This window comes from Pleuronectes platessa, chromosome 1, assembly GCF_947347685.1.
Source record: "Pleuronectes platessa chromosome 1, fPlePla1.1, whole genome shotgun sequence".
In the NCBI taxonomy this organism is placed as follows: Eukaryota; Metazoa; Chordata; class Actinopteri; order Pleuronectiformes; family Pleuronectidae; genus Pleuronectes; species Pleuronectes platessa.
In genome coordinates, this window is record NC_070626.1 from 16602999 (window position 1) to 16619811 (window position 16813).

The 16813-nt window shown below is 43.2% G+C and overlaps 1 protein-coding gene across 1 annotated transcript in view; it reads left to right on the forward strand.

Moving 5' to 3' along the window:
- Positions 1–12417, forward strand: part of elp4 (elongator acetyltransferase complex subunit 4) — a 54408-nt gene extending 41991 nt beyond the window's left edge. The window contains exon 10 of the mRNA XM_053427128.1: positions 11636–12417. Coding sequence (XP_053283103.1) covers positions 11636–11764 — 129 coding nt within the window. The 3' untranslated portion in view covers positions 11765–12417. The remainder of the gene's footprint in view (positions 1–11635) is intronic.
- The last annotated feature ends 4396 nt before the right edge of the window (positions 12418–16813 follow it).

The following is a 16813-nucleotide window of genomic DNA, read 5'->3' on the forward strand; positions in this document are numbered from 1 at the left end:
ATGTTATGGTGCTAAATATTCACTGGTGATATCTTCTTTAGCTTCACACTGTAGGGTTCTGGGAAATGTAGTGTATGGTATTAAGGTTGTAAAAATTGAGATAATTTTTTATTAAAAAATATATACTATTTCAGACCTTTAGATCAAAACTCTGTTTGTTAATCATGTTGTATCAGGCTCTTTTTTTTTTTAAACATATAATTTTTAAATCCAGAAGTGTGTCTATAGGGGTCACTTGCTGAGAGGGTATCACATGCATTTAGCACTGTCTCTCCGAATGTTTAACTTGAGCATGCGTTCTCCCCGGGCCCTGGCTCACTGTTTTAATGGCTTTAGTAATGCTTCACAATTAACACTCAGCCAGCGCTCTAGGTTAGGCAATGGCTAATGTGTTTCAGGCTAAATTAGAAAACACAAAACAAGAATTCCCCATCACCCACAGTGCTCTTAGGACCTAGAGGTTATGGGGGAAATGGAAGGTGGTGAATTTTTTGACAGGGCAGCCGAGGTGATGTCTCATTCCCTCTGACATCTTGAACACCCTAAAGGTGGCTTTGCCAACAGTCTACCCAGGAAGCACCTCACCTAGCTGTGGCTAAATTTACACACCCACCTGCCCACAGGGAGCGTATGGGAGAGGAGAGCAGAGGTGGATGTGGTGTGGGGAGGGAGGGTAAACAGGGGCGCTGTTCAGACCTGGTGTTAACATCCGTCTTTGGTGATCCGATTGCAAGTAGACGGCTCTAAACATTGCAGTCCACACCTGGCATTAGAATGTGCCTCCTATGTGATCAGTTAAGTTAAGTTTGTGACCATCCAGACTAAAACACAACTCTGGATCTTTCAAACTAAAACTGGGTCAGCTCAAAAACTCTGGAGTAGTGTGGACACCAGGCGTAAACATGGGAAAGCTGATGTTGAAGCCTCTTGAATGTTAGTGGAAATCATATGAAACATCTTCATCTACCTACAACCAAGCCCAGTTGCCCTTCATTCAACTTTGAACTTTGAGTGGTTGTATCAGTGAAAAACGGAGAAAGGAAAATATTTTGTTTTTCCATAGTGTTGTTTGGAGTTGAGTGGATTAGTGAAGCGAAGCATTTCAGACCCAAAAATCCAAGTACACAAGTCCAGGGGGACTGTGCTTCAGCCTTACTCTCATACCGTTCCACTGTGTAACTGTGACAGAGGTGACCCTCGATTCAGACTGTCACCAATGACAGTGGTAGTGGAACAACAGTGGATGGAAAGAAATGTGTCAATGTTGCCATACCACAGCCCGATAGATATTTACTTACTACATTTATTGCGACTTCAGCCCCTTTCACAATGTCCGTTAAAAACAGGAATTTTGCGCCTTTATTACACATCATTTTTTTGTGTAGAAGTTATGAACACGGAATAGGGGAGGATTGTTGTTCCACCTTCTCCCAGCAGCAGAGGTAGTAGCTGAGCCAAATTGAAGAACTGACATTGCTGGTGAGATGATGGTGTGTTACATGTCATGTCTCTCATTCTGTATTACAGACATAATATGTAAAATCACATTACTGGCATTGGTTCAGCATAAACAAGCAAAGGTGTCGCAACAAGGGATCTCCCTAACGTCAACATATCAGGAGAAGGAGCTTGTTATACTCTACGTAGATTTAAACCAAGAAGCTCATATCTGTCTCCTCTTACTTAATGCAAGTCAAAGTTTTACCCTGGCAACTATTTTGTATTATCCAACCATTATCTTGAAGTGTCTGTTCAAGTCTTAGGTCCAGATTAGACACATTAACTGTGGGCAATGAAACTGTGTTTTTTTTTATATAAAAGTGCTCAAAGGCTGCATACATACATTGAAGCTCTCAAGACGGACAGTCGAATTGAATGGTAACAATTCTAGATGCTCCCCAGTGGCAGAGTTCAGGCTGTTTGCCTGTGGGCTGATGTGGAGTGAATGGCCTTAGAGGCTCTAGGCTGGTCTATGTGTGGCCCGGCTGGTCCAAGTCAGCAGTAATGACTGGCTTTGGCCAGCATGCCTGTTAATGTGAATGGGGTTACTCTGGGCAACACCTTTTCAGCTGGGTCCTATGAAGTCCCCAGTATGGTGGTCTTTGTCCGCACAAGGGCTGTCCTCTCAGCAAAAAGGGCTCCTTTTTTGTGAGGACTATCAACTGGTGATGGATTATACCCACCCCCCTTTATTCATCATGGCAGTCGAACAGACACGGATGCATGCAAACATACACGCACACTCCTGTGCAACCACAAAGACAAATGTGATATAAACACGTCGGCACTTAATCTTACACAGGTTTAACATTCCTAACAGTTAAATGCAATGTGAGCACAACTTTCTTAGATGTATACAAATGGTTAACTTCCTATGCTTTCACTCTATTGTCCCCATTGCATCACTTTGTCACATGGGTAGATTTTCTTCCTGGTAAATCTGTTTAACTGTTACATTCTTATACCACCTGTTCTTCAACCTGTCTATCCTTCGCCTCCACTCTGGTTCTTCCCTTCGTGCTGACTCTCAAGATCAGGACTGGTAAATGGTGATGGCATCAACGTTTTCTATGTGTTCCACAGTTACTCATTTAGTTCTTGGAAGATTTCAAGTTGCTGAATCAAAGCCATGAACATGTCCAAGGAAAATCCCTGTGAAAAGACCTGATCCCGGGTTGTCATGCACAGCTCCTCTCTACGGTTCATCTCCTTTGCTGAGGAGGATGCAGCCGTATTAAGCTGCTCTTTGTGGCACCAAGCAGGGACAAAACCAACGGCTACCTCATCGTGGAGCCTTCAGTGCAATAATGCTACATGCAGGACAAGCACAAGTAAGCAAATGGTGTTTAATAAGCTTCACAAATTGGGTGGAGGGGCTTTAAGACCATCGTGTATGACGATGTACATTTTGAAAGACTGATAATATGTGGTCATCTTTTGCCTTCTGTCCTCGTATCTCTGCGAGAGCGATCACCCCCGCTACTCCCAAGGGGTCAGCCATTTACCCAGGCTGACACAGTAACCTCCACATGACCTTTCACTTTGCCAAATGGTATGCCTGTAAACTGTGTGAACTCCATCACGACACGAACGATGAGAGAGAAATGGGACTCTCGTTTGAAGGGGAGACGGGTTGAGGGAACCTTAGTTGTAATAACCTGCTTTGTGAGCGTATGTTGTAAATACTTCTGTGTGACACATGCATAGGCAAGTGGCCCTATGGGTCCCTCTGTCTTTTTATACATGGGTTTGCGCACTAGACTGACATAGGAAAAACATGAATAATACATGGCTAATTTTCATTGGTGGTTCTCTGGCTTTATTTTTTGGTGACTAGAGCAGTGATAGAGCCAGAGAATAGTACAAAATTCTAAAGAATATATTTATTTGCTGTGAGCCTTTGCATCGTGAAGTTGCCATTGGACACATTAGAGACATATTGGAAACTGCTACAGATCATGGTCCAACACGTTTTTCTAAAGCTATAAACTCTCAAAGTGGTCAAACAATTATTTTTAAGTAGAAATGTATTACTCTGCCATGACACAACTAAATAGTGGTTTAAGCTGTTTCTTTAACCTCTAGCTGTTATTTAGCCATGTACTAAGATTTCCTATCGAGTGTGATTATACGACTAGATAGTATTTAGGCCATGTTGAAGAAAAAAATAATTGATGATCCCCTAAATAAAATCATAAGATTAAGACTATTAAGTTATAATATTTGAAGAATATAGTCGTAATTGACAAGAATAAAGGAAAAATACGTAAAATCATGAAGCAAGTTGTACTCAGCTCGCCACGGTTCCACACTTGCTGGATTTTAAATCTTTAACCAATCTTGTTATGAAACTACAAATCCCCTTTGAATATCACTAACACGATTTGCAGCCGCCCACTACTAAACATTTCAGCCTCCACAAAAGAGGCAATTTCCTTCCGGTCCGTGTGATTCTTTCTTTGGAAAACAGTTTCCTACACAATCTTCTCAAAGTCCTAATACTTTTAATAATGTGGTGCTAATGTGCCAAAGTATTATTGGTATTATGTTATTTGTAAACTTCTGATATTTCCCCTGTAAAATGACTATTTATTCAATTACAACTTTATTCTCCAAATACTATGTAGTCTTAAAATCTCACAATTATTTTTGCTTCATCATGGCCCTAATACTCTGTCTTATGATTATTATAACAGGGCGTCAGTAGCACTGTTAAACCTGCTCTTACCAAAAGTGTCAGTGTTTTTTTAACCTGAACATGTTTATATCAGAGTCATGGTTTGAGGGGGTGAAATGTGTGTTTGAGGGGTGGAGGGCACGAGAGGTCCCCCAGATACGCTGTCATAACCCATGCAGCTGCACTCTTTGCTATGGGCCTATCTGTAGTGAAGGCAGCACTTAGACATGTTTGTACTCTACGCCCTCTATCCCTTTCCCTTTCTCTCCAGGCACCATGTCACTCCCGGGGCGGACCAGCACTCCCTGGCTGTGCCCAAGTCCATAACACCAACTAGCCCCCACCCCTTACTACCCATCACCACCGGGGTCAATGTGCCCTCACCCCCTCACCCTACAACGCCCACGGTCCATACCATCACTGCCCTCCAAAGAGAAACAAAACCGAACTGAAAAGAGACAAAATGGCCCCACGCTACATCTCCTGTCAAAGATCTTGACAGGCCCGAGCAGAGACCCCAGAGGAAGGCTCAGTGGGAGATGATGACGAGGGAGATAACAAGTCAAGTTGTTGTGCTACAGCACGGTTACACTTTGGCCCTTGTTTGCCCATTTGGTTATTCAGAAGCAGCACAGAGCTATCTGATTTCCCATGCACGTCATGTTTACTAACATGACATGCTATTAAATGCTGTTTTACATCCGTCTGTGGAGCTTGAAGGATACGTCAGGAGCTAGTTAATCAAGGGAACAGAAACAAACATTCCATTAGGTCTAAAAAAAAAAAAAAAATTCCCTTTCAATATTGTCAGCTAATCAATTTCCTGTTTAGACCTGCTCACTTCTAATGAAATTCAGTCATTTGTTCCTCCATTCTCATTCTTCCTGTGTTTGGGAATATAATTACACAAAAAATGCTTACTCATCCTTCTGCCTGTCTGCTGTCTACTATGTCAAATCCATTATCCCTGAAGCCGAAGAGATGATAAGCCAGTGTTTGTATCTGTATGTCAGTCTGCCCAGCTGTGTGTAGGCCTGTGTCTCAGGTTATCCTGGATCAGGCAGCAGGTGACATTACGGGCAGGTGACCTTCGCCCAATTACAAAAAAGATACTCGAGATAAGCTGCAGTGTCGAGCTGTTTTGAGACATGAACAGGAGAATTTCTAGAATTTGCCTTTCACATATGAAGAACGCAGCAGGAGATTGTCTGGGTCCGATGCGTTCACAACAGCAGTGAAATGTCCGGCAGGACGTGACGTATAAGTACTGCTGTGGAAATTAGTGATTTTGTTAACAGCACATCGAAGATGGTGATCATGTCCATCCCATTTTAGAAATATCGACAAACCCACTCCTCACTCACTCACTTTGAATTTTCTGAAAAATGTCCTGCTGTATTCTCCCACGGACATCCCTGTCATTTTCCAGACATTGGCTGGTTGGAAAAACTCAGACATTGGTGTTCTCACATAAGCCCCTAATGGAGAATTCCCTGACTTCAGTGCATGTTTGAAAGTAGCTTAGTTCTTGCTTTTGTGTTTCCTGCTTTGCTGTTTTTGTCTATCTTAATTTACATGTTGAGTATTTTCAAGCAGCAGGCATGTCCATAGGACAGTGTAGACTTAGAAAATGTAACCGTCAAGATCAATGTTATACTTGATGAATGTTATTAATCCTGAATTAGTTGAATAAGTTTAAAATCCTTAATCACCAACATTGTAAGCTACTGAAAGTGAGGCATAGAAAATAAATGTATTGACATTTGTTTGACAAAAAAGATTACATGAAACAATGAATGAAATCTAAAGACTTTAAAAGTTTAAAGCAGACAAACGGGGAGATTGAAACCTCCCCAGTCAACAGGTTATTCTGAGGGTAGGGCCAGGGATCGTGTTGCAGGCTGCCACAAAAGAAGAGGAAGGTAAAGCTTCTTCTGGCTTTTGTTAGGTTCAGGTGGGATGGAATTACCAGAGTGATGGGATTTATGCTGAGTTGTTTCTGCATTTATTTATTTCCTGGCAAAGCTAGGGGAAGTATCCTCTCTCACAACCAGCGTAAATGTGATGATAGTCGCTTCTCCAATAGAAGAAGCACATCACCTCATTATGTGGGTTTTGGTGGGCTGAAGTTAATACTAGTTGTTCCTTTAGGTTCAGCAAATGATTTCCCACACAATGCGATGTAACTTTAGAGGTGTGAGGGATTATGACGCTGGGGGGGTGATTCAGCTTGGTTTAGTGACTGGATAGACCAACGAGTCTGGGAAATCTCTACCAATTTTGTTCTGCTACCATTTTGACCCTCGGCTGGTTGTAGAAATGAGACTCGAAATGGAGGACATTGACCTGGTGTTGTGGACAGACATGCACATTAGTTTACAGTGGCTGCACTGCAGCTGTGCTGCACAGAGAAATGGAATTGGTGAGAGGTATCCCCTCTAGTGTGACCACTGTACATAGATACTAGACTTGTGCCATAGATATCCATTCAAACAATAGAATGATTTCACTGCATTGTTGTGTATCAGCACAATAACAGAAATGTCTTTATCATGCATGACAGCACATAGCCAGATTGATTAGTTGTTGTTTCTCCTGTGATTCTAACAACTTCCGCTTAGTTATACAGCATTTACTTTCTCTCATTTCACTGACTTAATAGAGCTTATAATATACTGACCAAATGACTACGGTTATTGTGTTAAGTAGGTGTTTATGGTAAATATCGTGTCACTTCACTGAGCATGTTCCGACAACGGCTAATCTGATTGGAACAGCCAGACCAGTCGTCATGTGTTCCAACAAGGTGTTGGGTTTCCCAGAGTTCTAAGCTGTACAGTGACACAGGCCATTTGAAAGTGTGGCTAAAACTCTATGGAAGAAATGACTCGTTAAATTAGCACCTAATACTCCAGTCATTAGCAAGCCGTTACCACCGGTGGAATGCCTTTGATGGCACTGCTTTGTGTGAGCCAGTCCCTTGTAAGCTGCAGTCGGAAAAATTGTCTACATCTGGATTCCTGAATTCTAACACTCTTCTGTTGTTGCACGTGTAGGAACAAACATTACAACTGTGATTTTGTGCCTTTTCTGACCCATGAAACTCTGCGACATGTGGAGGTTGTAACCATCCAGTTACAAGTAGCATGAAGCTCTGTACTTCTTAACAACCGGGTCTTTGGGGTGTTTGGTAAGCTGAGGGGAATTGTCCATTATGGGGAGATATTAGTAACCCTCTTAGCCAAAGCTAGTCTCTGGGCCAACCCTCAGGGCTCATTTCAAGTGCTTAGCACTCGTTTGGAGCTTTGTCACCCCTCACCCTGTTGCCAGCATGGCCCCAGCCCCTCTGGCTGTGGAGCGGAGCTGAACCACAGACCTTTACCCCTGCCCGCCACCAGGGAGGAAACATTGACATCACAACTCTTAACACACTCACACACACACATTTGCTCACACATACTCAGCAGTAACATTGTGGCACACAGTCATTTTCCAAATCCCCCCTCCGGTAGTGCACCACAGCCAATGGTTTGCTTTCCCGCCGTCCACTCCCATCCAGTGACACCCCCCTCTCTCTTATTTTATCCCTCTTTCTCCACCCTCGTGAAGGTTGCCAGGCAGCAGAGAAAGACTTCACACACAAATACACCCCACTATGCCTCTGAGGGTTTTCCGGATGTCCTTGTTTACATCATGGAGTGTGCAGGTCGTAGGGAAGCAGACTCAGAGCCTCCGTGACTATGTCTGTCTGAGTCCTGCACTGACCTCCATTCATTTGTGTCAACGCAAATGTCCATAGCAGCACCATGGTTGGCCTATTACCACTCAAATAAGTGCAAGGTAGTAACCCTGCGTTTGGGCCAAAATTTCAATATCAGGGTAAAGGGAGTTATTTTTCTCCTTTGACATTGTTTTCTACAGCGGGAGTGAGTATAAATGAAGTTCCTATATGGCCACTGAAAACCAATACGGGTTATCAGCTAACAGTGGCTGTCAGTGATGTGCGGGACGCTGCTGCCTGTTACTAGGCTGTGTTTTCCCTCTGTGTGTCAAACCGATCGATTTGGTTTGTCTGCTCCTCCCTCCAACTTTGATGTTGCCATTGATTGTTCTCATCTGCCCCTGAACTCAAAGGTTAGAGGAGCTGAGCTTCACTTCTGGATTGCTTTGACCTTCGCTCTGCACATGCTCAGTAGGTTCACCGAGCCCAGAGCCAAGCAGGCGTGGTGGTAGCCAGGGCCTTGGGTGCGTGACAGCCAGACAACGGTGTGATGTCTTTTTTTTTTTTTTTTCTTCCCTCACCCACTGAGAATGATGTATATGTGATTGATTTTTCTCCTACCCTTCTCTCTACCGTGTTTCCGCTGCAGTGCACTAAGCAGGACTGAGTCCAGGCTTGATCAATGCATTGTTTTTCTTTTTCAATCACACTTGAGTGAGCTGAAGACACGAAAGGTTACACAGGTGAGGTTTGGCAGGGATGGAAGCAGAGCTTCTGGAGGCCCCCTCAAGGCCAATATATGAGTTTGCATGGTTGTTTGTGTGTGTCTGAGAGAGAGTAAGTCAGAGAAAGAAAAGTCCAACAACTTCATCATGTAGGAACTTTTTAACTCATTGGTTTATGCTCATTTGTCTTTTACTCCTACATTTTCATTTAAAAACACTGTTTTGATATCTGTCCACTTAAGTGTTTTGGCTCCTTATCGGGTTTTAATCCTTGTCTGCTGTAAAGCGTTTTCCTACATGACCTATTGGTAAAATCCGGAGAACTAGCTACGGAGTGTGTCGTCTGTCTTTCACACATGCAGAACACAGCAGGAGGTTGTCTGCACAGATGCTTTCACAACCTTCGCAATGTTTGGCGAGAGGTGGAGCAGCCGACTGCGGCAGAGACACAGGAAGTGACGTATTAACTCTGCTGCCGATATCATGTGATCATGTTTACAGCCGCCTGACACCGTCGTCAGCTCTTCTCAACACAAACTCCCTGACATCTTTGTCGGTGCCTTCTACATGTGTGATGCCGCTTTTTCACTGGGTGTTTGTCGAATTTCACAGGAATTATCAGAGTTTTCATGACTATTATCTCGTCTCCTACTCGGAATTCAAAACAGGGTCAGCAACTCTTGTTGATTATCCATGTTTTGTTCTGCACTGGTAGCTGAGGCTAATGCTCTTTGTGTTTTTCCAGAAGAGGGACATGTAATAGGAGCCTGATGAATCAGTGAAGACCCAATCAGCAAGCTCTTGTTAGAGTTTCCAAACATCTCTGTTTCTGCCCCTTCAGAATAAAATGCAGCTATAGCTTTTCAAACTAAAACGGGGGGCCTGTTTAAGCAGCTCTAAAACTCGCTTGATAAGTCCAGAGAATTGTGTGCGGACTTTATCCGCAGTCTCCCTTTCACACAAGCACAACACAGCAGGAGCTTCTCTGCACAGACGCGTTCACAACAGCAACAAATCCTCCACATTGTTCAGCTGAGGGGCGGTGCAGAAGGCAGTGGCAGGAAGTAACGTATTAATTCCGCTGCAGAGATCAGCCGTTATCTCCACAAACTCTCTTGACATCTTTGTCTTTCTCTTCTACTTGTATGTCACCGCCTTTTCACCTGGAAATATTATTTTTTGGTGTATTTGGTCATTACTGCAAATGAATCCCCCCGCTGGGTTCTCACATAGGATTCTAAGGACTCTATGCAAAATCTACTGAGGGACCAGGCAGAGAAAGTCTGCGCATAATCCGGAAGCTCTCACCCTCACATTTGCCTTCAAATGAGGAGTTAAGTGCATGTCTAAAAAACAAACGGGTATACCGAAAACATAGTAGTACGGCTGTAGCCAAAGAGGGAAGCTTTCATCCTTGCCTCTGTAAATCCTGTGTAACCTTACCTTTACCATCTTTCATTAAATTATAGGTCCTTCACAGTGTCTCAGTGCTCACCTGCCCCAGATAATCTGCTAGGCTGTATGAAGGCTACTCCTCTTGTTTCCTATAGTTGCTTGACAAGTAGAGTAGGCTAACACACACATACAAATGCACACACACACACACACACACACAAACACACACACACAAAGGCCATGTGCTCAACAGAAAAGAGGCCACTTGATGCACCTCAAACGTGTCAGCCGCCGCAGCAGGAGCACAAGGCTTCATATCAGACAGGAACATCAGTGACATTAAAGCATTCTGCTGCTCAGACTCGGGTGTTTTAATGCTCCTTAAAGCAGTATTAAGCAAAGGAAGGAAGCGCTCTGCCCTAGAGGGGTGAAGAGTGTTGTGTCGTCCCAAATGATGTCTCTAGTAATGACACTGCTAAACCCGGTACCCAAACACCTAGCGATTAAGAAAAAGATAAGAATCTGTGGGAGTGGAAGGGCTCTCCTAAAGCTGAATGTCTGGAGGGGGTAAGGATGTGGCGGGCAGGGAATGTTTAGAGGGCTGGGGTGGGGTGGGGTGGGAGCGCAGGCTTTCGACCAGTGGGTTTCAGATGTCATGGCAGATTCTTTCAGGGGCAAATTACAGGGTTTAACTTCTCTTGTACCCGGGGATGCCTGTATTCTGATTCAACTTCCTCGGCAGACACTCGAGCGCAGGCCACTCAACACCATTGTCAGGCTCACACTTGACTCAGGGGACACTTCACCTCCTCTCCCACTCTGAGGACCTCTTCAAGACTTTGTTTGATGAGTGCCACCGGCAGCTTTTCCTTGTGGCTTCAGGAGAGAGCGGAGCAGCAGTGTAGCCCTCTTAAGCTTTATAGTGGTTAGCGTGTTAGTGTTAGGGAGCTTTACATGAGTGGCCCTTTGTGCTTGGAGTTGGCACAGGGCGGCTCCACAGATAAGCTTTAGTGTGGAACGGCTAAATGACTTGATTCTAATGACTCTGGCATTAGCCGAACATAATCATCTGTGTTTCAAACACAGTAGAGCAACAGCAAATACACTTTATCCGTACACGTAGACACAGACGAACATATCAACTTGGAAAGACAACGAGATTCTTTCGGTGACAAGGGCCGGGGCTGGTGTCGATGAAAACAAAAACATCTTTAGATTCTGCCTGAAAATTTTTGCTGAATACAAACTCTCTCTTACATCAGCCCATTAATACATGCCGTTGTGTCCCATACACAGTTCTCTCAAAGCACTTCCACCTCACACACACTCACACACACACATATTCCATGTGAGCTGTAACAGACCTAAAGCTCTCTGAAGCATTTAGCAGCACGCTAGCAGGTTTACTCGGCGCTGCCAGTGCTGAGGGGAGTGGTGAAGCATCTAATGCAATTTCAGCCCAACATGCTTCTCTGTGAATAAACATCGCTGGAGTGTACCATCTACTGTATGTTGATCCACTGCAGTGCTTTCTTTTTTCTTCATACAAGCTGATCTAACACTCTGCCCCCCCACCCCCCCCCCCTCTCTCCCTCTCTCTCACTCTAATTTCTGTAGAGACTGCATTTGCCTCCAGACCTGTCTGAGACGGTGAGTCGTGTGAGCAGGGGGGAGCTGGCAGGAGGGGCCGCGGCGGCTTCAGCCTGTGGCTCCGGCACTTCCGGCAACAAACACCTGGACTTCTAGAGCTCCCACACTGTCGCCACGGGCAAACCCAACACCTGGAACACCGTAGCGTTGTCCTCTTTACCACGGGGACCGGGTTGTTCCCTTGCCCACATAATGTCAACCGCGATAACCCTGGCAGCCATTACCACCTGCCAACTGTCCCAGCCAGGGGTGAAGACCTAAACTTCCTCAGCACCTCTTCTCATAATGGACACGTTGCATCGTACATTTCAAGTTCCTTTTTAATATAAATTCACATCAAACTCTACACTACTTCAAACAATAAAAAGTCAGCCCCGTAGTACTTTGAAATGTCACCCAGTCACATGATGCACAGGGGGACATAGAATGAACCCAATTAAAATCCAAGATGGAGGGATCATTTAAGATATGGTACTTTTTTCTTTTCTTCTTCTGCCTCCAGTGAAGTTGTTAAGTGTTAAGTGTAATCATGAAATATTTTTTAGTCATTACAGACTCTCAGTCTTGACTGACTTTAAATAATTTAACTACATTCTCCCAAGTTCAGCGCTTACTTTACAAAACAAGTGGCCACTTCCTGCTTAGCTGCACCGTGTACACCAGTCTGAAAGTACATGTTTTTTTGTCTAGGATAATTCAATGGACTGTGCCTTTGTTGAATAAATAAAAGAAAAGAATTAAACGGTGAATGACATGTGATTTTTACTGAACTGTGTCTGAGGGCAAAGTTGGCCACAAGTGAGTTGTGAATGACTGATCTCTGGTCTGCCCTCGCTGGCGTCCGGTTTAAATAGGGATTCCTCCATCTGACCCTGAGACTGTGCCGGTGAGTGACGTCTACCTCCAGTAAGCTGGAATGTGGGCAGAGGGCAGGAGAGGGGGATTCGGGTGCAGGCTTCACACCTCATCAGGCATGTTTGCTGGATGAGCTGCTTTGCCATGACAAGCCCAAAAAAACAAATTAGGTCAAACGGTGACACGGAGAAAAGAGTGTGGGGGGGGAACAAAATAAAACAACATGAAAAATGTAATGTTTCATTTTTGTTTTCCTCAGTCTGCTGCCGATGCCAGTATGAATATTTTCTCCCGTTAAAAAGTGGCAGTATGGGTGAGCATCTGCAACACGTGTCGGGTGAGGGTGGTGTTACCTGACAGTTTCATGCATGGATGGAGCGCTCTTATATCGGGTGTATGAGAGGGAGGGATGACACACACAGGTCACATATGCAGGTGAACTAAAGCTTGTCAAGAATACAAATGTGTTCCAAGTTCCTGCTGTAGACGAGCTGACGTATTCAGGGTACAACTTTAAGGTAGATTCAAATGGAATGCATTCATTTGGGCATTTGTTAACGTTACTTCTCAAATGTCTGTTACACTTTCCACGTCTCAGTGTCATATGCTGCTGATTGACTCTGTTCGCTCAGTTCAGAAAGTTAAATATTTTTGAAGAGACCTTTATGCACATAAAGAGGGTGGTCGCACTTTCATATATTTAGAACTTAGAGAATTGTCTCTACATTAACATTCAGCCAAATGTTGTCTCCATTTACATTTACACATATTAGCCTTTTGTAAATAAGTGCCCACACGTGGTTCTACAGAAACCCTGATTCCGTGCACCTCATTACTAGACTGTATTAAATACACTTCACTGTGCTGAGGACATCCCAGATATCACTTTTTGTTAAGTTCAGTTTTTGTTAACATCTTTCCTTAACCTCCTTTAAAAAAAATAGAATTAAAATCTGGCTAAAAACATATATCAGTATAACATATAATTAAAGTAATTCGTAATAAGGTAAAACTTCCCAGACCTACTTCTTAAAAGCCTCACTCGGCCTGTAGTCAAATGTATTTCTATTTAAAAGAAGAAGCCACCGGTCTGAGTGAAGTGGATACGCTTCTATAGTCACATCTTTGTTAGCTGCCTCTTACATCCTGTCGATCCCTCAACTCATCTGCTAGCTGCAGTAGCTTTAAGATGAGGTCAGAAGGTTTCTGTTATTGAATGGCTGTCCCTCTGCAGCACTCTTCAATTATCACAATGTAAGGCAGTGTTTTTTTTCTCCTATATAAAATGTCGTTTTCATAAAGCATGTCTAATATATTTTAACGATTAACATAACACGGAAGCTGAATAGCAGTTTACAAAATACACAAATCTAGACTGATATTTTCTATATTTAAAGCGATGAGGGAAACATCTCACACACACACACACACACACACACACACACAATGAAGAATCAAACTGTTAATAGCAGAGTATCCTCTTTCCACCACTGAAACTCGGAAACTTGCATTCAGATTTCCAGGTCCCAAGTTGGCGTGGCATTAAGCGACCGATCCAAACTGTACAAAGTTCTCGTGCAGGAACTTTTTACAGGAACTTATGTCATCTGACTCTGTTGAGAGCGAGAATTACATTTAAACCTTTTCATCCCAAAGCTGTGTATTATTTAGACACTAATTGCAGTCTTTCTTGCATTTTGAATTTGTCTTTCAGTGGCTCTCTGTAATTATTAATGCTCCTCCTCTGCCTCGGCACGTTTCGTCTGAGCTCCCTCTCTCTCCCCCCTCCCACCGCTCCCAGAACAGTATTCCTCCGTCCGTGTGATAAACTGGTTCAAATGAATAGGGAAATTGCATTAGCTCCAGAAAAAAAAATCCGCTTAAAAATCTGATTAACCTCCAAGCCTCAAATTTCTGATTGGACTATTAAATATTGAGTAAGACGAGTAAATTCAATTAATCAATTTAGCAAGACTTTTTGGTGGTTGGTACATGCTGTGTGAATGTTACCTGACCTTACTCTCTCCTGGATATGCTTTCCTTTTAGATGCTCTCTCACTCACTCTAACACTCCCTCTCTAACTTATACACACACACACACACACACACACACACACACACACAGACATAGAGACACAACCCCCATGCTGTGAAAGCAAGTGAAGCAAAATAACTCACTCTGCCATACAATCGCTCCTCTGCCTCGCTCTAGGCGCTGACTGCTTTATTCTATGACTTTTTTTCTCTCTCTCTCTCTCTCTCTCTCTCTCTCTCTCTCTCTGCTCCCTGCTCCCTCCTCATCCTCACTGGTTCTGTATATTTTTTTCCCCGTCCCATCGTAACTCTACTAAAACAAGAGCCAGCGATGGTGAATTGCCTGACCTTTCTCATTGTGTGGCGCCGGTGTTGTGCTGTGTGGTCTTTTGTCGACTTGGTTCAGCCCTGAGTGTTGTATGTGTGTCACCGGGCCTCGTCCCTGCATTTGTTCAAATTTTGCAGCGGGGGAAAACAGAGCTTGTACTTGCTCGGTGAAGACTGACACTGTATTTGGACACAGCATTGAACAGGCAAAAATGCTTTCTTTAAGACACAATTTTACTGTACAAAATGTTTTTATAGTTTTCACAAAATACATTTAGAAAGCTCCATTTTAAATAAAATTAAATTGAAATATTTAAGAGACAGCGTGTAGACGTTTTTTTTTGTTGTTTTTTTCTTTTATCTCAGAAGCATTGCTCAGACGTAAACCCAGTATGTGTCCATGTTCTATGTACACACTGAAATAAAATGCAAAACTCAACAAGAGCATGACAGATGATGCTAGAAAAACCCTCCCATGGTCTTCAGTTATAAATAACGGACTGCAGGGTTCGACTGCAGCCTCACGAACTCCAAGCCAATGTAATCAAACAGAACGTGTTTACAAAAAAGAAGTTCTTGCAACACAGGACTAATATCTTAAAAAAAACATTGTGTACTAGATGAAATACAAAGGCTTTGGTCTGTTTTACAATCAACAATGATTAAATCTGATATGTACTTGTAAACAACTGCCAAACACTTAAGTTTAAAACTCTGTCAAGCAATGTTTAATCATAATTATAGGAATTAAATATTTCTAGTTGCACAAAAAGAATTTTGACCATAGGACACTATAATACAACTATACCTAAGAGACAAATTGTACCTGACCCTAAAGTAATGTATTTTCATGATGCATGGAACATTTATAGAATATTCTCGGGGATATAAATGAAATCAACTTTTATTGGAGAAATCTTTCTGGAAGATTTCTAGGGAAGACAAGTACTTTACATTTTGACATAAACAAACTGGATTATATCGAAGACGCAGTCTACCATTTACAGACTACAGGCTTTTTCTTTTACACCTGTTTCCCCACATTTAATGTTCTTCGTGGTAGCCTAGAGTCAATCCAGCCACCGAAGCGAGAGGGTCCAAGTTGGGTCACGTGCTCCGTGCACTTTGAGCCGTTGATAGTGGTCCGTGTCTAATTAGCCGGCAAACGTCAGGCCAATGTCAGAGCAGTGGGGACCACAGCCTCAGTGGGTGGATCGAGTTTAGAGCTTCCTCTGCTAAATATCCATTCGTAAAGAAATAAGATCAATAAATATTTTTTTTTTCGACACAGTAAGAGTCTTCCCTCCAGCTTTTTTCGTCTTTAGTGATATGCAACAGCGTCCAGGGACCATGCAAAAGGCTGGTAGAAAGTCTCGATATAAGCAGATTAAAAGATAGTCATGGCAGAATCTCTCGGGTTCTCCTCTCGCAAACAAAACGCAAGACCAACATGGTTTTCTAGCAGTCCATCTATCAGTACTTGATCTTGGTTTTTCATATTAACATACAAATGGCCATTTACTAACACACCAGAGAAAAAAGGAAACAATGACTGAAGTTGGAAATAGAAAAAAAAACAGATAAGTTTTTGTTCCATAGAAATTTAACACCGGGCACTTTACAGAGGTCCATTTTTTTCTGTCTTTCCATTGTTCTCTCTTCCAAGTCCTCGTTTGATTGTGCCTAGAGCTACAGAACAGCACACAGTCCCAATGGAAAAACAAAGCCCAGACGTCCCAGGGCGCTCCCAGAGTCTCTCTCTCTCTTTCTCTCGCATTCTTCCTTTCTTTCTTCCTCTCCTCTCCCGTTCCTTTGCCTCTTCTCAACCCTCTTTCGCCTTCTCTACTCTCCTGTGCCGTGTATGTGTGAGGAGCACTGCCGGAGGGCGATGGTGAAGTGGGTGGTTACAGGGTGAAGTAGCTCTTCTCT